The 26,612-nt window shown below is 41.5% G+C and overlaps 3 protein-coding genes and 1 long non-coding RNA gene across 12 annotated transcripts in view; 2 read left to right on the top strand and 2 right to left on the bottom strand.

The window, feature by feature from the left end:
* GNPTG (N-acetylglucosamine-1-phosphate transferase subunit gamma) overlaps positions 1 to 22,239 on the bottom strand; it is a 29,403-nt gene extending 7,164 nt beyond the window's left edge. Inside the window, exons 1-4 of one of the 3 annotated variants that reach the window (XM_074886683.1) lie at positions 22,236 to 22,239; positions 2,555 to 2,640; positions 2,233 to 2,300; positions 45 to 99 (exon numbers count right to left, since the gene is read on the bottom strand). In XM_074886683.1, coding sequence (XP_074742784.1) covers positions 45 to 99; positions 2,233 to 2,300; positions 2,555 to 2,586 — 155 coding nt within the window. In that variant the 5' untranslated portion in view covers positions 2,587 to 2,640; positions 22,236 to 22,239. Of the gene's footprint in view, positions 1 to 44; positions 100 to 2,232; positions 2,301 to 2,554; positions 2,641 to 2,691; positions 2,809 to 3,024; positions 3,044 to 22,235 lie in introns of those variants that run through there. The other 2 variants (XM_074886684.1, XM_074886682.1) reach the window with 2 other exon arrangements.
* TSR3 (TSR3 ribosome maturation factor) lies at positions 2,766 to 7,030 on the top strand. The gene is made up of 6 exons (XM_074886687.1): positions 2,766 to 2,901; positions 3,020 to 3,251; positions 4,057 to 4,250; positions 5,039 to 5,212; positions 6,616 to 6,679; positions 6,757 to 7,030. Exons 1-6 carry the CDS (start codon positions 2,805 to 2,807, stop codon positions 6,902 to 6,904), a joined length of 909 nt encoding a protein of 302 aa, XP_074742788.1. The 5' UTR covers positions 2,766 to 2,804; the 3' UTR covers positions 6,905 to 7,030.
* Positions 8,850 to 22,917, bottom strand: UBE2I (ubiquitin conjugating enzyme E2 I). Of its 7 annotated transcripts, none has more exons than XM_074886690.1 (8): positions 22,794 to 22,907; positions 18,384 to 18,452; positions 17,945 to 18,023; positions 17,623 to 17,706; positions 14,362 to 14,434; positions 12,593 to 12,702; positions 12,350 to 12,429; positions 10,844 to 11,643 (listed from the first exon to the last, which is right to left on the bottom strand). In XM_074886690.1, exons 3-8 carry the CDS (start codon positions 18,008 to 18,010, stop codon positions 11,544 to 11,546), a joined length of 513 nt encoding a protein of 170 aa, XP_074742791.1. In that variant the 5' UTR covers positions 18,011 to 18,023; positions 18,384 to 18,452; positions 22,794 to 22,907; the 3' UTR covers positions 10,844 to 11,543. The 7 variants fall into 7 exon arrangements, with proteins under 7 accessions (XP_074742792.1, XP_074742796.1, XP_074742791.1 ...); XM_074886689.1 differs by lacking the exon at positions 22,794 to 22,907 and adding an exon at positions 22,413 to 22,514; XM_074886691.1 differs by lacking the exons at positions 10,844 to 11,643; positions 18,384 to 18,452 and adding an exon at positions 8,850 to 9,507 and having other exon boundaries at positions 22,794 to 22,917.
* An 82-nt stretch (positions 22,918 to 22,999) lies between these two features.
* LOC141951013 (uncharacterized) lies at positions 23,000 to 24,860 on the top strand. Its single transcript, XR_012631241.1, has 2 exons — positions 23,000 to 23,222; positions 24,324 to 24,860. It is a non-coding gene; the product is annotated as an uncharacterized LOC141951013 (long non-coding RNA).
* The last annotated feature ends 1,752 nt before the right edge of the window (positions 24,861 to 26,612 follow it).

Genomic DNA, 26,612 nt, shown 5'->3' with positions numbered 1-26,612 from the left:
TGCTAATAAATATATAGAATCAAATATTGAAATCCATTACTCACGTGGATTCCACAAAACTGAAACACTTGCCAGCAAGCCTGAAGAGATGTGCAGGGCCTAAAAACACCACAAAATTACATCAAGGAAAAATAATGGTTTTTGTTAAATTTAACCAAGTCACTGTGTTGACAAAACTGCAAGGAGTATGTGACAAATTTAGCTTTCTGCTGTACATAAGGAAATTTCTATCTTCCATATGGATTACTGTAAATTCCCCATAGTGCTATATTGGTTTACATCACGATCTTTAACATTTTTCATCTTCAATACTCAGGGAAATAGATAAGCCTCCTTCTACAATAGAAATAAGAAACCTGTATACAAACAAGTATTTGGAGGCCAGATCCATAAAAGGAATCATCAGTGCAGATCCTCCCAACATCTAACACTGAAATCGCTAGAAGTCTTGCTTGGCAGCTGTCTGTCCCCAGTATCATCCAAACTCCTCAAGTTTATACTAGTGAAGCCCATTTGCTGAGAATGTCGACAGTGCTGCATATTTAAGTTTCACTGAGATTCTCGAACTAGATATCCTTTTTCACTGTTTGCTTTCATGGTCTGAACCAGTTAGTATTCAACAAGGTAAACCTTTTAATGTCAGACAGGTCAGCAGTTACAATTCTACTCTTGTAGGATTGAGCATTCCAGCCTCACTGTCAAAGGGATCCAAGACAGGTAACTTGTCATTCAAAAAAAGGCCAAAAGCTCTGAACTATGTGCTACACGGGTATTTCAAGTATCCCTTGTTTAAGGTAATTTTGCATGGAATTATTAAATATTTGTGAGGAAAGGAGAAGAAAAGAGATGGCAAAGCAAATAAAATAAAACCCTATCCCAGCATTCCCCACTGCCAGGACCGCCTATGTACTTCTTCCAAAGATCTAGACAAGCATTCCTAGAAACAAAGACCAGACCACCAGAATCATGCCCCTGGAATGCCGTAACCAGTGGGATACAGGCAGGTTCTCTTTCCCATGGGGTTCTTCTGACTGTTCAGTCCTGCATTTCATTGTACAGATTTCCTGCATTTCATTGTACAGATTACCACAGGCTTGGCCAAAGGGTTTGCCCCTCTACTGTGCCTTAGTGATTAGGACGATCTCCCCAGAGAGGAAGAAAAGCATGTTTGAATGTCCCTGAGGAATGCGTTAAACTCATGCCTCCATTTCCTGAGCAGATGCTCTAAAAGAGAAATAAGAGGAACTATTACCCCAACTGTCTTGTAAAAGAAAAGAAAGAGTAAGGTTTCCATGCTAAAGAAATAACTGTGTAAGACAGGGATCTGTGCCCTAGATTCCAGTTCCATAGACACCCCCTATTTTTGGCTGCATGTTAACTTCCCATATTCAGGAAAGGATTTCTAGTGTACTGTCCTTTTAACTTTTTTTCCTGCTATTTTTGGCATCTTTCCATTCAGCATTCTAACTATTACTAATCCCATTTCTATTTCACTTTTCACATGCAGAATTTATACATTTGATTTGGGTTTATACAACATGACAGAAGGCATTAAACACAATCACGTTCAACGTCACCATACCAAAATGCCTTTATTGAACATGAACAAGGCTTAAGGCTGTGCCTAAGGTTAGCAGAGAGACGAGGGTTATTTCCTTTTTGCTCACTCTTTGCCTTCAGTGTTTACTTTATCCACTCTCCTCCATATACGGTCTAGTATTTTTTATATTCCTGTTTATTTTGCTGAAGTGGTGGATATATGTTGCAGCACCCAGGCTTTGTGTGTGAAACTGAGCCTCTGACTTGTTCCAAGACTACTCTTAGGGCTTTTTTTTTTAAAGAATTTTTGAGTATTAAGTACTATCAGATGATAGAATGTCTTTTATATGATAATCTCAAGGATGTCAGGGATTGTGTCAAGAAGAAAAAAGGTTTCAGTAAGGATCAGAGGGATCTGTGACTGGCTCAAAAAACACAGATTAAAACATACCGACAGCACTGTGACAAAACCAGTTCAAACAGCACTGGGACATCGAACACCAAAGAGGTTAATCTAGGTTTTAACCCTTCAGAAGCACAATAAAATGTATTTGTCTGTGCTGCTTCTCCACGGTGCTCATAAAATGACAAGCAAAATTGGTCTTTGTCTGCATAAAGTCAAGGTAGGCTATTTTGCAAATGACTGTCACTAAATGATGAAAACCGTACAAAAAAGGGAACGCTTGCATCTACCTGATATTGCGGACGGGGACATCTTTGGCTGCAGCTTATTTGCTTGAGGCAAGAACGGGTTATTCAACCTTTCAAAAGAAAGAACGTGACACGTTTGAGGCCGAGCTACGCACCCGGCTGTGGCTACACCCCCCGCCCGCGCGTCCCAGCACCTACAGCCGCGCAGGACGCGCGGGGGGGCGGCGGCCCGGCCCGCGGGGCACCGGAGGAGTCGGCAGAAGCGCCCGACAGAAGGGACCGGGCTGGAGCCCGGCGGGCCGGGCCGGGCCGGGCGGGGCGGGGCGGGGCGGCCGCGGGACAGGGCGAGCGGGCGGCCACGTACCCGAACGTGTTCGGCTCCTCCACGATCTTCATCTTCCCCGCCGAGGCGAAGGCACCTGCCGAGCACAGAGCAGTTGGCGGCGGCGGGCCCGGCCCCCCCCGCGGCCCCCCGCGGCCCCCGCCCGCCCCCGCGCTCACCCAGCGCCGCGCCCAGCGCCGCCAGCAGCAGCCGGGCGGCCGCCATCGCCTCTTCCGCGGGAAGCGGAAGGGCGCGGGGCCGCGGCGCGGCCGCTCCGCCCAGGCGCGGGGCCATGGAGCGCGGCCGGCGCGGAGCCCCGCGAAAGAGCGGCCGGCGCGGCGCTCGCAGCCTCGACACCTTCGCGGCGGAGGCGGAGGCCGCGCTGAGAGGTGCGGGGCGCGCGGCGGCCTCCGGGCCGAGCGGGCCCGTCCTGGGCCCTGTCCCGGGCCCTGCCGGGGGCCGGGCCGGGGAACGGGCCGGACACTAATGAGCGCCTGCTGCTTTCAGCTTGCCTGGAGGGCGAGGGGGCCGCGGCGGGGGCCGGCCCGGAAGGGGCGGCGGCGGCGGCGAAGTTCCCGTGCGCTCTCGCCATGTGGGAGCTCGGACACTGCGACCCCAAGAAGTGCACCGGGAGGAAGCTGGCGCGGGCGGGGCTGCTCCGAACGCTGCGCCCGCGGCAGCGGTTCCCGGGCCTCGTCCTCAGCCCGCTGGCCACCGAGCGCGTCTCTCCGGCGGACAGGTGAGTCCCCGGCCAGCCCGCGCGGCCGGCGGCTGGGCGGGAGATGCGAATCGGCGCTGGTGGACTGGGGGGAGCGTTTTAACCACTGATCCACGGCCGGAGCTGCGCTACGGAACAAATCTGACCTTCCTGTTACCTTACACTGACGCATGAACACGAGAAATAGAGCTGATTTTATTAAATCAGCCTAACAGCTTTACACAGCTGGTCTCAGGTGAAAAAAGCATCTGTAGATCCCAGTGAGAAATCAAAGTACGTGGTTAGTAGGTTAAATTGTTCAGAATCACGGGCCCGTAGCTACGGTATCTTTAACGATTCCATATTCCGGTTCTTCACTAGACAACGCATTAACTAGAAAACTTATTTGGGGGAAATGTTGAGAATTTTCTTCAAATGTGCCTGTGGCATTTTTATGAAGGTGTATTTACTCAGAGAAAAGGTTAGTCTTTAGAAGCTAGCGGAGAACCTAATTCTGAACTTTGGTGTACTTTTAAGAATGTGAGCTTTGCTATTAACCACGCACTTCTGACACGTTTTTAAACGTAGAATTTTTCACATTCGGTGTGAAAGATGGGTAAGCCTTTTTTGCCACATGCATGTTTGGAGGAAAGCACGTTGTTACTCTTTCTCATTGCATCTGTATTTTAGACCACTGTAAAATGTATGCTTTTTGATTGATAAAAGGAGGGGGTTGTATGCAAATCTGTTGCCAGTATAAAGTGGCAATTGTTAATTCTCACTTGTCACTTATTTTGTCAATACAGTGATAACAGTTTTTCAAATACAGTGATGTTGCTTTTTTCAGGCATGTCATTGCTCAGAGTGGAATTGCAGTCATAGATTGCTCGTGGGCCAGATTAGAAGAAACTCCCTTTAAGAGGATGAGAGGAAGTCACCTACGCCTGCTGCCTTACTTGGTGGCTGCAAATCCTGTAAACTATGGCCGGCCGTGGAAACTGTCCTGTGTGGAAGCTTTTGCTGCAGCTTTTTGCATTGTTGGTAGGCTGTAATGTGTCTGATGTGAACTATGTTACCAGCAATTCTTCCTTGATAAATGAGATGATCTGTGATAGAATAAGCTGTAGTGCTCCCCCACTGGTCAGCCCTTTGATTTTGGAATCAATTGTCAAGCTTTCTTCCACGTACTTGTGTCTGGTAGCATGGAGGTATCTGTGGGGTGTTCATGTCAGCTACTAAACAGCACACGTAAACTGATGATCCTGGTTTTGTCAGGATGGCACTTATCGTTAGAAAAACTGTTAAAAAAAAGCCAGAGAAGACGGAGTGTGAACCCATAGGCACCTTTGTTTTACTGAGAAGTAACAACTCTGTTAATAGGGTGGGTTCTGGTTAAGAAAAGAAATTGCCCCCTCTTGTTACGTTTTGCTAACTCATCACAGAACTTATCTTGACAATTGAAAAGACATGCTCTACTATACCGCAGACAAATCTTTTATCTTCTGAAAATGTATGTACAACTACCCTCTTACTGAAGGGCTGTGGGAGCTAGAGCTTGAATCATTCATTACCTGTACAGAATTTTTTTATGTAACACTCACTAAAAGACTATGAACTTTTCTTGGATTCAGTTAGATTATTTCCAGTTAAACTGAAATCTGAAAATATTTTTAATCTTTTTAAAAGTCTGAATCCCCAAACACTGAAAAAATGCTGGCAAACATCTCACTATTGTAGTGATACATACATCTGTACTGAATTTAGAAACCTGTAAGCTGAGTGAAATCTCACACTGAAAAAGAAAACTGGTCATTTGTTTTCTGTTTTAGGATTCCCAGACCTAGCCACCATTCTTCTAAGGAAATTTAAATGGGGTAAGGCATTTATTGACTTGAACAAGAATCTCTTGGAAAAATACGCAGCCTGTCATTGCCAGGAAGAAGTGCTGAGAGTTGAAAAGGACTTTTTATCCAGTGTCCAAGAAACAAAAGGCAAAGAAATAGGTAAGAAAAAACACAGACATATAGCACACACCTCCTTTTCCTAACTAATTTCTGTACAATCTTTAATCTCATGAAAATACTGGCAAGCTAGAAGAGCTTTGTTGAGATGTGTGGTTCTGTCTTTATACTGTGTATTCTTCTTATAAGCAAGTTTGTGTATTTTTTTCAAATCAGAAAAGATGAAAATGACTAAAGCAATTTAATGCATATAGAGTGTATTCACAGCTGAACTGTGGAGCAGATACCCCGATCAAATTAAGGATATTGGAGAACTAAGGAGTAAAAAGAAGACACAGTGCTTCCTCATCTTATCTAGAGATGTTAAAAGCAGAGTATGAGTAAAAAGACTAGTAATTCATGAAATCTGTAAGAGAAATAATAGGCATACAGCAGTCTGACAGCAAGTTAGTTATACATAAACCTCAGAAAGACCTTTAATGGACATGTTTATATAGTCCCTAATCAAGATGTTTAATATCAGACCTATAAGGATAATGAAAATAACATAGTAAGAGCAGTAGTTTATTCCCAAATTCTTCCAGTAACTTACTGGTATCGCAGTATTTCAGGCTATATTTACAGGTGAGTGCTTGTCTCATTCAAAACAGCACAAAAAAGCCAAATCAAATGATCAAGAACATATGAAGAGATGCTCCTAATTAATGTTTTCCTTTCACAGTAGTTAAGTCCCATAAAAACAGGCCAGGGGATCCCACTGTAAGGAGATGGTAGACAGCCTTTAGTTTCTCTGAACTTTGATCTCTTTGTCATGACACACTAGGCTGAGTGAAATAATCCTGTTGTTTGGTGGAAGCCTAACTACTGTTACATTAAACTGAAGACAGTTCCTAAGAGGCAATACTACTATGCCAAATAAAGCACACTTCCACCCACAATCCTATGCATTTTCTGGATGGACTGTAGTACCAAAGCTATCATGCCTTGACTTTTCTGAGGTAACAATTCTCCCCAGCTGTGTAAACCAAAGCAAATCTAGCCCCCCCCCTTACTCAGCAAGAGCTAAACCTGGACATGAACTAACTAGATAGCTCCTTTCAGAACTAAACCATTCTGAGAACAGACACGTTTTCTTATCACAAGCCTTAGAAACCTGTGTGTACAGCCTGACTACCCCTAAAGAGCTACTGAACCCCTTGGGGGTGGGGGGCACAAATGGCATGGAAAAGAGTGACAAGACTAGAACGAGGTAGAACTTGACAGTTGTTTCTTACCTCCCCTGGTTTCTGACCCAACTACTATGGTAGACTCATCAGAATGCCAAATCAGACTTCCTATGCCTCCCCTTCCCCGCCAATAATCTTCTCTTAAAATGAAAATGAAGGCAGACCATTAAAATACACCTTCTTCATCAAATGTGTGTGGTTTTTCTTTCTTTTTTCCAGATCCATTTGATGTTGACTCAGGAAAAGAATTTTGTAATCCCAACAGACCAATCAATTCCCCAGGGTAATGAAATTTAATTTAAATACTGTTTCTCTTATTATAAGTTGTTTTGCTTTTATAATCCTGAAAAGTGTTTCCAGATTAGCACAAAGTAATGAAGAATCTGAGGACAACAGTGTGAGCGCTCCAGATGATGCCACTGAAAGCAGCGATGAGAGCAGTCCAGAAGATGATGGTAGTGTAAAGTTGCTGCAACAACAGCCAATAAATCAACTATTTGAAAAGTAAAGAAAACCCTAAACTCTTAATAAACACACAAAAAACCCCCACATACCACAAGAACATTAAAAAAATACCCCAACAATCCCAGAGTTGTAACATCTTGTATAAAGAAATTTTCTTGTGAACAGTTAAGTGTGCCTTGTTCACCTGTAACTTGGTGCTTAGCAAATGCCTTCCTTTAGGTGAACCTCAGGCTCTGTGTGAGTTTATAGGTCTGTCTATGCACATAAAGGCTTTAGGTTATTTAATTTTTAGACACTTTATGGAGTGCTAATTGCTATGTAAGGAGCCTGAAGCTTGGTTATAAGTTTAAAAAAGCCTGTACTTTAATCAATGTGTCTGGAGAGTGGTTGATAGGGATTATTTCTACCTAATAGTATATTAAGTAAACCCTTCTAAGTTCTGGGCTATATTTCAACTGGAAAACATGATTAAGTGATCGCCCTGTTCACAGCACCTACCCCATAAGGAGTCTCTGACTTTTTGCTTGAACCTGCCACATGTATTTCAACTATTTCATCTAGTTTAGGGTAAACTGACTACCAAAGCTTAAAAGGAAAGAATGCTTCCTGGAATTGTTTTAACATCTCAGTATGTCTTTTTAGTAACTACATGCTATTTTTTTTATTTACCCTGATAGACAGTCCTAAGCAACTTACAGTGTTTTGGCACTTTATATTCAGAATGTACCACAGAATGCTCTTTGGCGTTTTCAGCACCCAACTGGAACTTACTTAAGCCTAAACTTCAGCAACTCTTCAGTAGAATTGGAGATAGGACAAGTCATAGTGTTACCTTTGTATATACAGTTTCTTCAAGTCACAGCAAGATTTTCACCTCTTAACCCTCTTCTACTAGAGATTAAATGCTAGCCCTACTGGAGCTAGAATTGAGAGTCACAGCAGCAGTTTTAGTGGTACAAGTATTCTATTTCCCTTTAAAAAGAAAAAAAAAAGCTCAAATAAATGAATTTGACAGGAAATCTTTTCCTTTAACTCACTTTCTCAATTACTCACTTTCCCACCCCAAGCATATGCAGTCTTTCCCAAATCAGCTGTTAGAACAAGGATTTCTAGATAAGTGACAACAAAACAATCCTACACAATATTTAAAGGACTGAGGACAACGTGATGGTGTTAACTATTCTAATTTAGGGGAATGGTTTAATGTTATAAAGCTATCATAATCAAATGCAGAGAAGCAGAACAGATCTGAGAACAGAGCTGTATCACACTTAGAGTAACTTCAGTCTCCAGCAGTAGCCATTTCTTAATAACAAAAGCACTGAAGATGCTACAGCTCAGATGGAACAAAGCTCTTCACACTTCATTTGTTTTGCAGAATGACTTTGACTAAAAAATACAATTAAAAAAGCAGTGAAAGTTTAATAGAGGGCATATCAGCTTGACATACATGAAAATAACTTACATAATTTAACTGATTTCCTTTACAGAAGGAAACTGCAATTGCATAGAGCACGTCCTTTTCCTAAAAGCTATATACATTGACATATGGAAGAAGGCACAGAAGTATTTCTGATAAACAAGTACCATTTAAAATCCTGTTGCTGTAGGTCCCCTTACATTCCTTGGACAGCTTCTATTATTGTTCGTATCAGTCTAATGCTTATGTTATTTTATGTTAACGTGGTCACACCAGTATGTTGATCCCGTTATGCACAGTAAGCAAGTGGTCTCTAGCTAGTCAGCCTTGCGTAAGCTGTTTAAGGAACTGATCAGAGGTGAATAGCTGCAGTTACCCCTCAGGGCCCAAAGAAGGGCCACATTCATGTTGGGGGTGGGGGCAGGGAAAAGAAACGAAGGCAACATCTAAACAAAAGGTAAATGCAGCATCACAGGCCTTAGAAACAGGACTTGAACTGAATTGTGCTCAGAGCCATTTAAATGGCAGTCTTTTAATCATTTTAATGAAGATAAATGAAACAAAGCCCTTTATATAAACAGTTTATTTACTCTAAACAGCAACACAGACAGAACGCCATATAAACACAAAGGAAGTGATGCAGAATAAGGATGCTGGCTGACTTTGGATCTCAGAGGCTCTTAAGCAATAACAACCTAGTTTCTGAAAGATAGAAAAACAAATTCAGGGAGGGAAGGGGGTGGAGGGCATGATTTTTTTTTTCATACAGCCAGCTAGAGGCTAAATATAGTTCTAACATTTTAAAGCATGCCTGCATCAGATAGCAAAGTAACTAGAGATACTAGTGAATTTATAGAAGTATAAAAGTTTATAATTTTACAGCAGTTGAAATACTGACATCAATATTAAAATAAAAGCAAGTTTTACATAACAATCAAAAATACAAAAGACTGAAGGAAGAGACCCTGTATGAAAAAACTGGGGGCAATTCAGCAAATTTAGAACTGTATACAAGTGGCGAATATGGAAAATGGCACACATATGACCCCCTCCCCTAAGTGGATATTAATTGTACATAGCAACATTAGATTTTGCAAAAGTTTTGTAAACAAGTTCTTGCCAAACCAATCCCTTCCTTTTTAAGATGCTGCATGACAGATGCTTATGATGGTGCAAACTTCTTGGCTTGTGCTCGAACCCTCTTTTCATATTCCACTCTGTTTTGGCTGAATAGAAGAGAGAGAAAGGGTAATTACGGCTTGAGAAATCAAGAGGCCATATTACAGAGTTACTGTTCTATTTCTCTTCAACATGAAACAAAGTCATTGCTGAAGGCAAAACCGTTAGACAGGAATTCGCTGAACACTACCATATATTTAAGGCTTTTCTGGACCATTACCCTGATAATTTAGAGGGAAGTACAGTACAGTTTAACTAGTTACTTCCCAAACTTCATCTGTTGTCAAATGATTGTACTATTTGACTTCATACCATACCAGTCTCTCTAAGGTTTGTGCCTGCTCTTTCTCAAGGCCAGCTGTACCTTACGTGCAAGTGTTCTTACCTATCTGAACACAAGTCTTCCACTCCCCATGTTAAGACCTGAGGTCATCAACAATAGCAGTATCCTAACGGCACAGAGTGGTTGATGAGAGCAGTTCACTAACAGTTGGTGGACTTCATACGATTACAAAGCATCATCTTTACTGCTTTGGGGAGAGAGGGGAAGCGTGCTTTAAGAAACCAGAAAATGGTAACGGTATGGTAGTTTCAGCCTTTATCTCTGCAGACCATGACTCACAGTGTTAGGTTTATCCTAACCTTCAGTTGAAAAAAAAGCTAGCTCAGCATTCTGAAAAAACACTGTACTTCATTAAGACTAGCATACTTGCAACAGATTGATTAAACAAGCAAGTACTACTTTAGGGAACTATGACCAGTCATTAAGCCTCAGACTCAACAAATAAAAGGGCAAGTTCTTTGTTTTCTATTCTTGGGCCAATGAGGGATGGTAGTAGCTTAGTAAAGCATCCATTTACATTCAGCACCATATTTTGTATTAGCTGTCAGAAGTGTCAGTCAAGAGCTAAACAAAAATTTGTTACCATTACACTTGTGCCAAAGGTAGCTTACAGTGACTAGATTTTGCAGACAGCTTTGCAGTAAACTTAACTTACTTTCAGCTATGAAGGCTTGCTGCAGTAAAAAAAACAAAAGAGGCAGCAAATTATATCCTCAGAAGTTGACAGTTTGGGGGGAAGAAGAAATGAAGCCCATTTTGGTCATGTCCAATGAACAATAACTGGCAAACAGACTGAAAATACTCTAGTTTCTTCTCATAAATTTACAAACTTTATTCTAATATTTTTCTTTAAGTTAGATGGCATTGTCACATGAGAACACAACCTAGCTGTTAAGTCTTACACCCTCAGAATCCACACAAAAGAATGCCTGCTGTAGCAGACTCTGCATGCCTACAGCAGGGAGGAAGCAGGTTAGCACATTAGGAGTGCTAGTTACAGAGCGACAGTACCAAAGCAATCCTGAGAATGAGAACAAGTATTCTTATTTTGAATACAAAGTTTATTCTTGAAGTTAACAACTTGACTGAAAGACATCTATTTAAACAACACTGCATCTTCCCCAGTATTTATCAACTATGCCAAATTACAGATGCATACACAATCCTGCTCTGTTGAGCAGCTTCTACCAGTTACTCATTAGATAAGACACACACACTCAGGCTGCAGAAACACAGTAGTAACCCATCTGAAGTACTATGCATGTCCAAAAGACATGAAGAGGATGAATGGGAGAATATATATATTTGAAGTAAGAAAAAGCACATGTTATAGTTTATTCTCAATAGATTTTTTTTTCTAGAAGCACTTACAATAAAGCAGAAACAAGTCTGGGTTTGTACATACAAGCATGTGGGAAGTGATAAAACACACAGACTATTTATACATGTATAAAAGTATATTATTCCTGCCCCATATTCCCTCAGAGTGGTTTTACCAAGAAAAAAAAAAAAGGGGGGGTGGGGTGGGGGGGTGCTGCCTCATCATTACTAGCTCCCAAAGGTCTGGGCATCTAACTGTCCTCCATATGCACTCAGTCCCACCAAGTCTTCAGTAGATACTTAAAAATAACATTGAGTGAAGCCTTAACTTTAACTCTGAGACAAACTACCCATCCCTATGTTTCCTTTTCACTAAGATCCTATAACAGACATTTTTGACGTAGCTTGTATTGTGAAGTCTCATAAAATGCCATTTTTCAAACTTGTCACTCTCCTGGAGAGTAGTTCTTCTCTCCAGAATGGCAATTCTGTACTTCCATCTTGGTCATTATTCCAGTAGCTGTCAGTGCCAAAAGCATTTGTTTAAAAGCGTTTTGCTCCCCTAAAGATTATAGATCAGCAATCCCTTTTTAATGGTGGAAAAGTTTTAAGATTAAGCCTTAAAAAAAAAAAAAGTACTTTTTAGCTCACAACTTTACCACCCCTCCTAACCAATGCAAACTTCATTCTACTAAAGCCACAAGCTTTCTGTACTTTTTAACCTATTCTTTGGAAGTTCTAGTTTTCACAAAGTGCTGCATATTTCCTACAGCAATCACAGCTTTCCTTCAACCTTCAGGCACGAGTGCTTATAGGTACCCACTACTGCACACAAGTAAGTTACACCTATACTGATGAATGGTACTTGTTGCCTAATTCCATCTCCTCTATTGCTGGTCTCATGAAATCATTATGTCTTATCTCTACTACTCAGCCTTTAGGGGAAAGGATTCTATGTTGGGCTAGAACCAGGATGAGAATCATGGTCTAACTGAAGGAGTCTTTGCACTTTATCGCTGTTGCGATGCTATTAAAAGCTCCACTAGCCTAATAACTGTGAAGTTACTGTTTTGTTCAAGCTTAGCACAAGCTAGGCATCTCTGCAGGATACACCCATGAAGGTAAGAAAATTCCTCTGATCATTCCTAATAACATTTGCATGTTATAAGTAATAGACAGCTGTAGGCAACATGACAGCTTTAAAGCTGATACACAAAGATACCTACCAGTAAATTGTGTAAGCCTCTGCTTGAGCTGGGTCTTGAATATTTGGTTCATTTAGAAGTTCCTGTATTCCTAACAAGATCTGTGGAAGAAGGAATAGAAGTAACATGGGCATGGATATTACTAAGAGATATTCAATTAAAAAACCCTTAGAAACCAACTCTAGAAACACACAGTGAACATCTTACATTCACATCAGATAAGCAAAGCAAATAAAAGGGCTAAGAATAAGTACAATTAATGACCTGTTTAATTGTGATTGCTGGCCTCCAGTCCTTGTCCTCCTCTAAGATGGAGAGACACACTGTGCCTGAAGGATACACGTTTGGGTGGAATAATGGCGGTTCAAATTTACCTGATGAAGAAGAGATAATTACTTGCATGCAGCACTAAGAGTAAGATCAGAGAGTTAGTTTAGATCAGTGGGAAAAAAAACACAACCAACCAACAAACCTGGCCAAAGACACCCCCACACATACTCCCCTAAAAAAAAAAAAAAAACCACCACCAAACCCCACACAGATTTCTGGAGTTATTAATACTGGTTTTCTTCCTGCCTCAGCCTGCATTTAAAGCAGGAACTCCATTGCATCTGTGATATCAAACCAGGCAATGTAACACTATCACTGTGACCAGTTACCTTTTGGTTTAGGAATGGAAACTGACAGAATTGTTTGTAGTAGCTTTGTGATAAAGACCTTTATAAACCAATCCTGTCTTTACAGCCTCACATACTACTATATAAAGGAAAGATACTGCCCTTAACTCATCTCTTCTCACTTTAAAATACTGTAAGTTCCATACAAAGAAGACTTAAGTTTCTAGCATTTTTTGTTTCCCTTTTCCTTTATGTATAAACAAGATGCACTGAACAAGAGGAACCAAGTTTAAGTTGCAAGACTGACTGAAGGAGTATGCTTGTGCAGCTCTCCTCCCACTCAATCTATATTCTGGCATTTCTTTAATCTTTACAGGACTTAAATGCAACAGCCACCATCTTGATTAAACTAATGAATGCTTGTTTAGCACTATATAGAACATCTACATGTTAGTGCAGTTTTCTAATCCATCTGACATCACAAGTAAGTCTTGCTTAGGAGCTGCTCAATTCAGTAGGAACTCAGAAGCTGCACTGGTAAGAAATCTTACCAGTCACATATACATCTTATTTTAGGGCAGGACAGTTCATTTAACGCTTGCAGGATGTGCTACTTTGTTATTTCTCAAAATATTCATTCATGTTAAATATTTTCTAATTAAAACATATGTTTCCCCTTGTGTCACATGTATTTAGGTGGTAACAAACAAAACAAGTAGCCAAGACAACCAATACAGGCTGAAACAGTAAAATGAAATGAGAAATGAACTGCTGCCGGGAGCCATTTGTAATCACTGTCATTTATTTGAGATGGTAGACCATTCAAGAACGAGGAAACCAGGCAAGGCAACAGATGTTTTCAGATTTCTAAAGTAGGTAAGTCTGAGATGGGATAAGAAAAATTAAAAAACTTAACAAGGAAACTAGGTATCTGAAGATACCTGTTGTAGATAGTATCAGAAAAAGAATAGATCCATGTTTTCGAGCAAGTTGATGAAAAGGTTAAAGTTGATGGAACTTTTAAAATTATTTTTGCTAAGTTCGTGCCTTCTGAGTTCTTGGTTTAGAAGACCAACTTAACAGTAAGAACACATGAAGGGACTTGGTCTAACCATGCCTACCTATTAGTTTCCAAAGAGTGCTGATCAAGTAGTAAACACTTCAAGTGGTGCTTTTGTCAAACTTTGAGGAAAGCCACACAGCAATCCTCCTCCCCTCCCAATTTTGTTATATTGAACACTTCACTTATTTCATCACAGCTTTCTAAATGCAAAGTGGTGGGTGGAGAAAAAAAAAAGAAAAAAGCGGCTTTCCTTTAAAAAAAATCTGTAAGAAACTAATAAACCATTCATAGAACCTCATGGAGGAGTTTAGCATTGTTCTAATAAACCCGTGGTTTTTAGTCATTTTACTTACATTTGGGGGGTGAGGAAGGATAGTCATCCTTGAAAAGCATCCGTAGTTTAAATAAGCCTCCTTCCCATGGTGTCTATAAAAAGTTATGGCAGGGTTTAAATTACGTAAGTCAAACTTGTGGAAAAAAGCTTATCAATAATACAGTTTTTCAGGCAAAGTACAAAACATCCTTTTGCTACACAGCAGAAAATGCTGTTTAGACTGAGACAAGTTATCCTACCTATATAAGGAGCTGAAGAAACAAAACTGCTTTTCCACTTCCTTACAGCTAGTAAGTGTTGCTGAGTCATCAACAGAGTCAGGATCACTGTTGGTTTCCATACACAAGTAAAATTTCCATAGTACAAAGAAGAACAGAATACTTCCAAAATTCTACATGATACACATGCAATGAGAAAGGGACCATTATATCCCCACTTAAAATAAGTCTGAGAAGATAGGATATGGATACACCCCTTAAGCACGTGGATGTAAATGGCTTCTATTTGCCTCACAAGAATGTTGCTAAGAAAACCACAAATGAACAAAAAAATTTGGACAGCACTATAGTACTGGTACAGTTAATAGGAGAGTCACTAGTCTAACCCTGTCTGCATTTGGTAGCAAGTAGTCTCACAGATTCCATCTTTTTGTGTAACAGAAATTCTAAGCAGCTTTTTATCCCCACCAGAAACTGGGAAAAGCACTGGTAAGAGCAGTTCCCATGCTACAGAGCAGACCAAATAAGACAGCACTACTCAAAGGCGTCATGTAACCACAGAAAAACATCTAGCAAAGGACAGAAAGCCCATCTCCAATATATAATTGTCATCTTACTTGGAAATAAGGAAAAAAAGCACATCTTCTGACAAACTGATTTCTGGTAAGAAGTATAGAAATACAGAAAAGTTTATTATATATGTAAAATTCAGACCACTTCTCTGTAACTTGCCCTCGCTAGGGAAATGTTGCAATGGAAATAAGTGTTGTGTTCATTCTTTAAAACAAACTGGAGTAAAGATGGTCTCACATCTTAACAGCATAAATGATCAAGTCTTATCCTCAGGGACAGACAGGTATGTTTGAAGACCACCTTCAGAGGAAATCCCTAATTCTTTCTTACATGAATTATGTGATTTTCAGCTGAAAGAGAAAGCAAAGAGGGGAAAAAAAACCCCACACCCACCCCAAACGTGTTACGGAATGCTAAGATAACCATGTTTTAAAAAGCAAGTGAGTTTGATTACATTTGCTATAGTCTATTTAAAGAACTTGTTCTGAACAGCTCTAGTCAGTTGTCAACAACTAGAAATATCTATTCTCCGTACCTTCTCAGAGGAGACAAACTTGCCCTTTTTAGAAGAGAGGAGTGTTTTGATAGAATAAACTTTTCCTATTTTGTTTGCTTTCAGTCATAGGGGAAGACAAACAGCTTTTAATCATTTCTTCAGGTAGAACACCAGAACAGTTAACAAAGTTTTTACTGTCTTTGTGACAGAGCAACATACCTTATGGATGAAAGACAGCAGACACTCAAAAGCTCTACTAAGATAACGGTACGACAGCAGTATCATCAGTATCGTATTGTGTTACTGGACAGGTTACAGATGTTAACTATCTATAATTTGACTCGAAGAACAAGTGATTTGCTGTCAAAAAAAGTGATCAAAGATATCCAACCCAGGACTAATACCACTTTACTTCAGTTTTTGATCTGGCTGACAAGAAAGCATTTTGGTGGTTTCAACTACTCATCTGTCTCAGGAGCAGCAGTGCAGTACAGCATGCCTCCAAACACAAAGGCAAGAGAACAACTGGTTGGTCTGGTAGAGATGAGCAAGGCATGCTGCTTCTTGTTAAAGAGACAGCATCTTTACACAAGTAAAAACCATGATTTTTAAAATAAATCTCTACCAGGAATCACATGAGCATAACTGATCTTTTCCTGGTGTGATGTGTTTTCTAGGAAGCAAGAAGTTGGCTTTAAGGGTCCAGTGCCCTCCATTTTGTGGTTTACAAAACTTTAAAGCAGTAGCATGAAGATTTTGTATGGCATGAAGACTTTACAGAAGTATTTAAAGGTGACATCTTGATAAGGTACATAATTGGCTATTATGAGGGATATCTTGTTTTGGCAGAACACAAGGGGACAAGTTTTTCCTTACATGGTTATTTTTAGGTGCTTCTTTAAGAACTGACTTGAGCTGTGCTGACAACTGCCAAACTATTGAGCTGTTACAACAATAACAGCAATGCCACGTTCAGCATTAAACTGAGGCAGTAGTACAGAATCTGCAGGTTTTGCCTACATACTTTTTCTTCTCAGAATTTAGGAAACGAAATCTTAAGCAAGTTGGCAAGAGGCAGTAGAACAGGCAAAGCAACAAAAGAAATACCACATCCAATGCAAAACACTAAAGACCCATAAGATTGAAAACCACTAAGTAATAGTATTATCTCAGAAGAAACAACTGCATCAAATTAATTCAAGAACAATCTCGACATGCTAAGTAACATCTTGAAAAATAGAAACAAGAATCTGCTCAGAATGAGATGTTATAATGACAGCGTACAAAAATGAAAGAAGTTTCATGCATTAATTACTATTTCCACTTGAAAGTCTGCATTTCTCCTATCCCCTAGAACCAGATCAAGCTGAATAAAAATAAACAATTCTGGTCTCTACAGACTTTTTCTTTTCCCTTGTTATTTTAAGGAAAGGGACACAGAAGCACAAGTGAAATCAGATAAAAAGAAAGAATGTTAGAGAGTTCTATTCTTGTTTCTCCAATAAAAAAAGAGAAATTCCATAAAATGGAAGGCAATGAAATTCCATGTTGATAACGCAGAATTATTTTCCATGAAATTCAAAAAGTTAAAAACACTGTTACAGCACTTTTCTAGGACTGAAGAGTCTCACTATTTTGTGGACAAAAAAGGTATTGGCAGTTAACCAGCTGAGGCAACATTTTGGTAGTATTAATTAGTAATAAGTCACAATAAACCCTGCATAAAGCAGAAGACAATCTTAAAGTTTGCTTAATGCAGGATTCTTACACACTGCTCTGAAAACTTAAGGTGGTCAGTGCCAGCAGTTGAACAGGCTCATGGTATATTTTGTCCACTATTATTCTTAGCCCACTACACCTGGATTCTAAAGTAGCAGCATGATCCAAGCATTTCTATAAAACTACATGTAAGTTACGCTGTCAGTTGTCAGTGTAATGCATGAGCAGGCTTATGTCACTTTTCACAGTGAGATGTTACAACAGTAAGTCTTACCCCTTTCTTTCCTGGAATAGCACACTCCCAGTTCATTAGATTCATTGTGCCATCTGGATTTTTTGTAGGTACTGCTACAAATCCCTGAATTAAGGCAAAAAGCCAAAGGGTGAGGATTTCAGAAGATGTACTTAGAATACTTCATGACATACTTTTATCTTTACACAGAGTTATTTCTTTTTGCCCTACATAGTTTTAAGCAGCTTTTTTATTTAAAAAATGAATTTAATTAAAAAAAAAAAATCACATCAGGGTAAAGAAAAAAAAAAATCATCAGAACACCATAACTGCAGAGTCAGAATCTGACAGTCCTCATACTTACAAACGGATGATCTTTTCTCCAGGCTTTTCTCTCCTGTGCAAGTCTGCTAAGAGCTATGCCAGACATATTCAGAATCCCTCTAAAACAAAGATAACTGCTTTTAGTATAAACTTTTACTTACAGTGTAAACAACACATTATATTATCTGTTTATAAGCCCTGCTAACTAAGGAAATATTTTGGCCTCTGATTTTTACTACTATAGCCAAAACACACATTTCTGCACGCTCTGCAGAAGTTAACATCAAGAATAACATCAAGTTTCCCCATGTCAACAACCTCTTAGTAACTGGACTTGAGCTACAAAATACTATCCCCACCCTGTGTTTTATATTTGAACCATATCTTGGAAATGACTGACAGTAGCTTGACAACAGAAACACTATTAGTAATGGGAAAAGTGCTCAGACTTCCTACTTGTGCAACTGACAAGCACATACCTATCTCCGTACTACACCACAAAAGGTATGGCTTTCTTCTGTGGGCAAACACCTGTACTGCTCCTGTTTCTGGCAAACAGGGGAATAAGAAATGTTATTTTTGGACTATAAATTCCCATTGAAAGCCAGTATTCTACACAAAAATCACCACAGGCACAGAATTTAACAAAATCACCTCAGTTTTGCAGTAACGCCACTACACAACTTCTAGACAGCAGCAGGAACAGACAACAATACAGAACAGAGTTAAGGAAGAGCCAGCGGCCCACTCATTCCACAAGGCAGGTTTTCAACTCCAGTATAAACTAACTGCATCCTCTTTCTGCACCTTCCCTGCCTTAGTAATAGCCAAGCATGGTGACTGAGATTGCAGAAGAAACACATAAAGCACAAGTTGCTACTGCATATGATGCAAGAACAGTTCTAGACATGATGGTTGCAACAGAGTGGTGCCTTCAAATTCAGGGGAGGATTCTCCATTCACCCAGAACAGTAGTCAAAGCAAGAGCTTATTTCTCATTGTCAAACTGTATCTAAACTCAGGGTTTCATTAGCCACATGGTCAAAACCAACTCCAGTGAAGGTTTTTAATCCTCCTCCCTACTGCACTTCTACCCATTTTAAGATACTTGATACTTGGCAGTTGGAGAAGCCAGGCCAATTTGTTCTCAACTCTGTAAGTAGCTAACAAGCCTTTATGACAGCCAGAAGAGTAGAATTCTTCCACTAAACAAGTTCACAGAATTAATGAAAGGAGTGTTACCACTCTATTAAAACAAACATTTAAACACCGGTTAAGAATTATGCAAAATTTGCGTTGTATTAAGATCTAGATTACTTGTAAGAGTATTGCCATCTACTACTATAATATGAATTGCAGCTCACAAAGATCCTTGTTTCAAAAAAAAAAATCTCACATGTTCATGCTATGCCCTTTAGTGTGATGTTCATGCTAAAGAGATTTACCAGGCACAGACCTATTCCATGTAAGATATGTAGACACATTCATTTCATGTTCATCTGCCATACCCTTTAAAGATTAGAAGACAGCATGCTCCCAATTTATTTACACATCATCAAAACTGGCTTAGCAGTGCAGACACCTTAACTAGAAGTTGTTAAAAACACCAGATTGTTTTTTGCAGTTCCTAGGACAGTTGATATTTCAAATCCCTCCTCCTAGCTTTTTTCAAAGTCAGTTTTTTGTGGATGGCCATAATCCATAATTTTAACTTCAACTAGCAATTAAATTCACGTCAGATAAAGCTTTTTAAAAGGGACCATTAACACTCAGTAAACACGCACACAAAAAATCCTATATTCAGTCCAATATTCCTCTACTATTCCCAACACATGCATCTGTATCTTGGTTACGTCAGAAGATTTGCAGGACTTAAGCCAACACAAACTGTACATACCACTTCAGATTTTAGTCTGTTCACACGCAGGAGATGTGGAGCCACTGAAAAGATACCATCTGAACAAAAATACCTCTCCCTTAACCAAATTATACAGGGAATAATTTTAAATATTTTGTGAGCCCATGCCCTTGGCAACAGGTGTAAATGAATTAGCGAATATACGGCAGAATTTCAGTTGTGCTGTTAGTACCTGGTGGTCCGCTGTAATAATACTAACCTCACCATGATAATTTGAGAAAATTATTTGTACTTATAAACCATTCAAATATTCTTAGACAGTTTAGTAACTCAGCTACCTTTTCTGCCAAGAAACATATTACAGGATGCTTTCAAACACATGAATTACATTTCCTGTGGCTAACAGCCAATTAATTACATGCACCTCAAGGGAAATGCCAACTTCTCACAGGGCATATAAACAATGTATGTCCTACAGAACACCGCCAATCAAATGAGTTCTCAACAGAGAAACCCCAAGCTTTCAGGCTCTATATCCTGCTTGCTTTTGCAACTGGTTATGCACTATACTGTGTCCTAGTAAATTAAAGATTTTCTTACGTTCTATAAATACCTTTTCACATCTTGAGGCATTTGACTTAGTTAAGCACTGACAGACAACCTCCCAAATTTCAGTGTATATGGTCTCCACAGGCTTCAGTTACCCTGACAGGGGCAGACAAGCATCTAAAACCTCATCACAAACTACTACCAAGTAGAGATTACAGACAAAGAAGAAAGCCCACTTCAAAAGATCCAGTTAGGTAAGCACCTCGCAAAAGCAAATCAACCTATTAAAAAATTGTCAAATATTCTCTCCAGCAGCTCTTCAGTAAAATAATGTTAGTTCTGCTGGAGCTTGACACAGGGCAAACAGATTGATCACATCAGTATATATTTCGATCTCAGAAATTATGGAGTAGCAGGAAGGAGTGAGATACTAAGTGGGTATTAAACCTGAAGATATGATATTCTCACTGGTACTTTTATCTTCTTCAATAATTTACATGCATGGTTTGGGTTTTTTTTCCTCTCTCTCCTTTGGAATAGTAGTTTGCTTGAATATCTGTATGTTAAGTTTAGCTCTTGTAAGCTTCTGAAATGCCTCACAAATGCAAGACTTCTCTATTAACATGAAGTAGTTAAAATAAAAAACAAACCATCCCCACAAACACCACACACATCACCAAAACTACACAAACAAACAAAAAACTCCAAACACCCCAGTTCTTAGGGTTTTGATTTGTTTTCTTCACCTGAGAAATTTACTGCTAACGAACAGAACTGAAGTCCCAACATATTTATGTGCTACATCACTAGAGAGAACACAAACTTTTGCACTGGAGGAAGTATATCAACCCTATCTTGCAGGGGCCACACAAGCCTAAGAGACCAGTCTTCACATTTCGTTTGGTTTTAATCCCCCCAAACACACCCTGACATTAAGAGGTAGCAATGTCCCTTTTACTGCTATCAACTCATTACGAAATTAACAGAAACTTCCAAATTTACTCAGTAGCTTGCCTCTACCACTGTTACTACTACCTATTTTGGAAAAAAGGACAAAACAAAACCAACATGCTCACAGGCACAGACTTTGTGTTCCACTACAGATCATTTTACCCATCTACACCTCCTGGGGGGGCAGGGGGAGGGAGAGAACCTATTTCCAAACACAAACAGCAAGTCTTGCAAAGAAGCGTTCCTGTGCCACAGAACAGCAGTCACGCCCACAGTTCTGAGCCATGGTAAGTCTCTAAATACATCAACGCCATGCTCTTTAAGTCTCAAGAACTTTCAATAGGTATTATTAATTCCAAAGAGCAAGAAAAAAATCGTTAAGATTGTTAGCCTCACACTTTTACTTTACTTTGCAAGTTAAATACTGACACAGGAAGAAATTATCAGTTGGAGTAGTTTGCCCCAAAACTATACAAATTTTACTTTTCAGAAGGGTGGAGAAGGCCAAGGGCTGAGGTTTAATCAAAGCATGCTAATTCTGGACTGGAACAGAAAGCCTCCTCCTGCCTGCGGCGTGAGGAAGGTAGAAGAGGCGGTACTAGGCGAACGGCTAGCCGAGTCGCAAGGAGAACAACAAAAGGAGCCGCGCGGCAGCGGGTCTCGGTGCCCGACCGGCCAAGGAACTTGGCCCGCAGCAGCCGCGGCAGGGCCGAGCGCTGCCTGTGCCTCCGCCGAAGGCCGCTGGTCTCGCGGGCCCCGCGAAGGGGCCGGGGCCGGCGTCCGAGGCCTGCACAGGGCACCCCGGCGCCCGCCCGCTGGCTCCCGGGCAAGTACTCGTCGGGGCGGGGACCGCTTCGCGCAGGCCCGGTGGCACCCAGACCTCCTCGGCCAACTCGGCCCGCGGCGACCGAGACCTCCGGGGACGGGCCGCGGGAGGCGCAGCGCCCGCCTCAGGCCGGCAACGGTGCGCGGACGGGCCCGGCCGCGCGGCCGCCGCAGGAGCCGCCAGGCCCACATACTCCGCCGCGGCCCGTCCCTTCGCGCCGCGGGCGGCGAGCGCCAGCCCGGCCCCCCTCGCTCAGGGCCCAGGGCCTCCCGCGCGCCGCGCCAGGCCCCGCCGCCCCAGGCCCCTCGCCCGGCCAGGCCTCACCGTGATCGGCCGCAGCACCCGCGCGTGTCCCGGATTGAAGCGGCAGCGAATGACCCGGATGTTCCCGACTCGACTCCCCCCCCTTTGTCTCTGGTCCGGAGTTTCCCTCCCTCTCTCTCTCTCTCTCTCTCTCTCTCTCTCCCCCCTCGGCGCGCAGCGCGGCAGCGCCGTGTGTCCCTCGACCCGACCCGTCCGCGCCGCGACGCTGCACGATCCTGCGCGCGATCCGTCCGCCAGGCTTTGCGCACCCCCGCGACTCAGGACCCTGAGGTGCCCGAACAACGCCTGAGCGCAGCGCGCAGGAAGGGATCGCAGCAGGGCTCTCTCCTCGTGCCCCGCGGCTCCCACGAGCCCCCGTGGAGGAGCCGAGTGCAGTTTTACCTCGGGCGCTGAGGGAGTCGCCCGCGCCCTGGAAAGCTCCGGTCCGTCGACGAGCGCTAGCGCGGGTCTGCCAGGCCGCGCCGGCCCCGAGACGCGCTCGAGCCTGGCCGAGCCCCACCCCCCGTGCTCAGCCGGGCCTCTGATTGGTGGATGGGGGCGCTGCCCCTGGCGGCGGTTTCGCAGGTGATGGGCAGGCGGGAGAGCCTGTCAGAGGCAGCGGGGGGCGGGACCAAGGCGCGGCGGGGCTCAGGGCCCGTCCCGCCGCCGGAGCGTCTCCCCGGTTCGCGCCGCTCCGGGGCGGCAGGAGGCCGGGGCGGGGTGAGGAGCCGCCGCGGAGCGCTGCTGCTGCCGACCGTGCCTTGGCCGTCGGTCCGGGGCTGTCCGGGGCGCTGGGGAACGCAGACACTTCCTCTGGTTCAGCCTTTAGTGGTGTGTTTGGCCCAAATCTGCTTTTGTTTTACCTGATTTTTAAGAGGCAGCATGCTTTATGCTCTGTGGTTTTTGTTTCCCGTTGTTTTGGGGTTTTTTTGTGTGCGGGTTTGGTTTTGGTTTCTAAGAATGGCATGTAGCGGCATATAGGGTACAAATCACATTCTGTTCCTGTCTTTGACTTACTTTTCTAATTTTAATGAAACATAAGAAATTTCAGTCCTGAACCTTCCACTTAGTCATGCCTTGCACTGGTCTGTGTTTGTTAATGTTTCTTGAACTATGTTATATGTAGTACTAAAGTTCAAAATGGTTTCTCTTCTTGGGAACTCTAGAATTAACTATTTCAATAAATAATCACTTAGATTTGAATCGGCCCTAATCAAAATACATGCTGAGGTTAGGACCTTGTTGCTCAACATCCAATCTAGTGAGCAGGCACCTGCAAGAGCGATTCATTTTAGGCACATTAAAATGCCTACGAGAAGGATTCTGTTTCTTTGTAACCCCAGGCAACTGGGATTCCATTACAACTGGCACTTAAAGCTGGCAGAATCAATCTAGGCATTGCTGGACATTTTTATTTATACTTTATCCTATTGGGCTTTTAATATTTCCACTTAAAATTTCTGTGGGTTTTGTTGGTTTTCTCTTTTTGTATCACTTCAAACATGATGTACACACTATGGAGCTTTAAACCATCTTTGAGAAAATGAAATGCTGTTGCACAGGGTAAGGCAATAATCTGTGGTTCATGACCATAATGGGAGGGGCAAGATGTCACCAGTTTAAACTGCAGTAAGAAAAATGGAGGTGAGGTATTAAAAAAATCCTTCTTTTGGCAAAGATACTACAACAGTAGACTACTTAATGGGGAAAGCATGGGTATGGAGTCTTCATCACTTGGGGCTTCAAAGCTAAGTGTTTTAATTGTAGTTGCTCCTGCTATTAGCCAAGGGGACAAGCTAAGTGGTCTGTTATAGCTCTTTGCAGGCTTTTTTTCCCCTGAACAATTCCTATTCTTGTTTAAATTTATTTTGGTTTTGACTCCTACAGAAAGGATGGAGAAGGTGAGTATTCCTTCTGGTTTTTTACTTCTAGGCTGGTCTCAAGAAAGCTATTGAGCTGTCAAAGCAATGGGCATTGCCTGACATAACAAGATACTTGTTTTAAATCTCTTCAGTCAACTAGCTAATGTTTTTAAGAGACTTCAGAGATGGAAAAAAGACAAACTGCTTCCAAAGCTTCCACAGACATATTTGCAACAGCTATATATACATCATCAAAGAAACCTCTCATTCCAGGATGGGTCTAAATTTGTGCTTGGAATCGCACATCTACCAGAGTTGGAACTGACTTTTCAGTCTTTGGATCCACCTCCCCTGCTGAAGGCTGGCTTTAGGCTCGAACTCAACCCATGCAGGTGGGCAGTTTCAACATCTTCCTATTACAGTGAGAAGTACAAGAAGTGACATACCACAGAAATGTTTAAGAATGCAAAATAACGATTGCACCTTCATATAAACAAACCAGATCCTTGGACCACTTGCGCCATTCCCAAGTCCTCATTTAGCTTCTCTCCATAGATGAGTTATTTAATAGTGATTACATTCTCTTGGAATAAACAGTTCCTGTTCACATTTGTGTTTTAGCCAACTGCGTATCACAAGGACGTAAAACAGGATACCTGCCTTCTTGTGCGCCCTTGCTCCTGCCCAGCTTTCTCATTTCCTAATGCATGGATACCTATGGCAGTATCTGCCTTAATTTCTTTATTCCTTTGAACTAGTAAGTGCTGGAGAAGAGATGGACAGGTAGCAGCTGTGTGTACAGAAAACATCCTGACAGTCACAATTGACCTGGGGGAAGAGGGGAGTTTCAAAGATCTTAATGAACACACCAGTTACAGGCTGATTCACTAAGCAGTTACTAGATGCCATCTCAGTAGCATGTTACATGGTGAAAATATACTGGGAACTTCTGGTGGTGTCTTTGCACTAATTTGGAAAAGAGACTTTCAGCAGGGCTGTTAAAGTGCAATAATGGCTATGCCAAATCAGACTAAAGATCACTCTAGCTAAGAAACCTTTTGCCAGTAGCACATTCCCACAGTTGAACCAGGACAAACGTGTACTCCCTTGTATACCTTTCCCAGTGATTCCTGTGACATTACCAAAAGCAGTGGGTTTTAGGGGAAACAACACACCACTCAGAGGATTTATCTCATGAAATTGTGCAGATTGCAGTCTCACAGAACATCATATAAATATGGACTGTGTGTTTATGGCTGATGAGCAAGACTTCAGCACACTGAAAGATGAATTTGCAGGGTCATTATCTTTCTGAAGTGAAACTTCCCACTGAAAGGAAAGCTAGCTCCAAATAAACTCTAAATGTTATAAAAGATCCAAACAGGATGTTCATGACTTCCTTGTTTATGTCCCCTTTATTAACTGGTGTGGTTTGAGCTCAGAGGGCAACTGAGCACCACGCAGCCGCTCACTGCGGCTCACCTTCTGATTCAGGGTACACAGCTGTCCCTTTTACACTCTGATTTTCACTAACTGGTGAAGACAACTGAGGCTACAGATATACATAGTAGGAATCTGGATTGAAAATAGTGCTGGTTGACTGCAAATACTTTTAGTAAGACAGTCTGATAAAAATATAGATGCACAAGTTGATTAGTTAATTTCTAGTAGAGCAATCTTTGTACTTAGAGGAGTTATTTTAGTAAAATTCAAATGCAGTTAAAATGCAGGAGATCACTTTAGTAAAATGACACCATTTTACTGAAGTTGCTGGATATGTGCTGGACATATAAGAAAAGATTAGAATATGCTTTGCATTTTAAACTGACTAAACTGTTAAGATGAAATTCACCTCATATGTAACTGTACAGACTAAGGTCTTGGCTTCTCATACTTAATTCTTACTAGCAGTTTGGAAAGTAAGAGCAGTCCAGTGGTCTTCTCAACACCAATACTATGAACTTTTCTGTACTTATAGAAGGCACAGCTGTCAAACTGCCTGAATAATTTCAGCAACCTGTACTTTGTACTTAATCATTTACTTCCTTCAGCCACTTTTATCTTTAAAACTTCTGCAGCAAACATGTACTAAGTGGCTTCTTATTTACATTTCTTAATACTGTATGTTGGCCCTACTACAGTACATTGATTTCAGTTAGCTTAATTTTTCAGACAAAAGAAGCATTTATATTAAAAAGCAAAGTACTGGATTCTAAAATAAATCTGTGATGTTAAGCAGGGATGATCTGTGAGTTGCATGAAAGAGAATGTATGCAAAATGATTAATTAAAACTTGGTACATGCTTTTTTGTGTGATTATATATCCACAGCAGAGGGGACTATTTCCTACTATAATGAT

Source organism: Strix uralensis, chromosome 16, assembly GCF_047716275.1.
Source record: "Strix uralensis isolate ZFMK-TIS-50842 chromosome 16, bStrUra1, whole genome shotgun sequence".
Classification (NCBI taxonomy): domain Eukaryota; kingdom Metazoa; phylum Chordata; class Aves; order Strigiformes; family Strigidae; genus Strix; species Strix uralensis.
This window is presented reverse-complemented; position numbering and strand designations above follow the sequence as displayed.

Bases quoted from the DNA above. Each gene is read 5' to 3' on its own strand.
- TSR3 (XM_074886687.1), top strand. From the start codon at position 2,805: ATGGAGCGCGGCCGGCGCGGAGCCCCGCGAAAGAGCGGCCGGCGCGGC. The intron at 5,213-6,615 runs GTAAGAAAAAAC...TCTTTTTTCCAG, and splicing joins AACAAAAGGCAAAGAAATAG to ATCCATTTGATGTTGACTCA. The intron at 6,680-6,756 runs GTAATGAAATTT...AAGTGTTTCCAG, and splicing joins AGACCAATCAATTCCCCAGG to ATTAGCACAAAGTAATGAAG.
- UBE2I (XM_074886688.1), bottom strand. From the start codon at position 18,010: ATGTCTGGCATAGCTCTTAGCAGACTTGCACAGGAGAGAAAAGCCTGG. The intron at 17,707-17,944 runs GTAAGTATGAGG...GCCTTAATTCAG, and splicing joins GGAGAAAAGATCATCCGTTT to GGATTTGTAGCAGTACCTAC. The intron at 14,435-17,622 runs GTAAGACTTACT...AACTTTTTATAG, and splicing joins CTATTCCAGGAAAGAAAGGG to ACACCATGGGAAGGAGGCTT.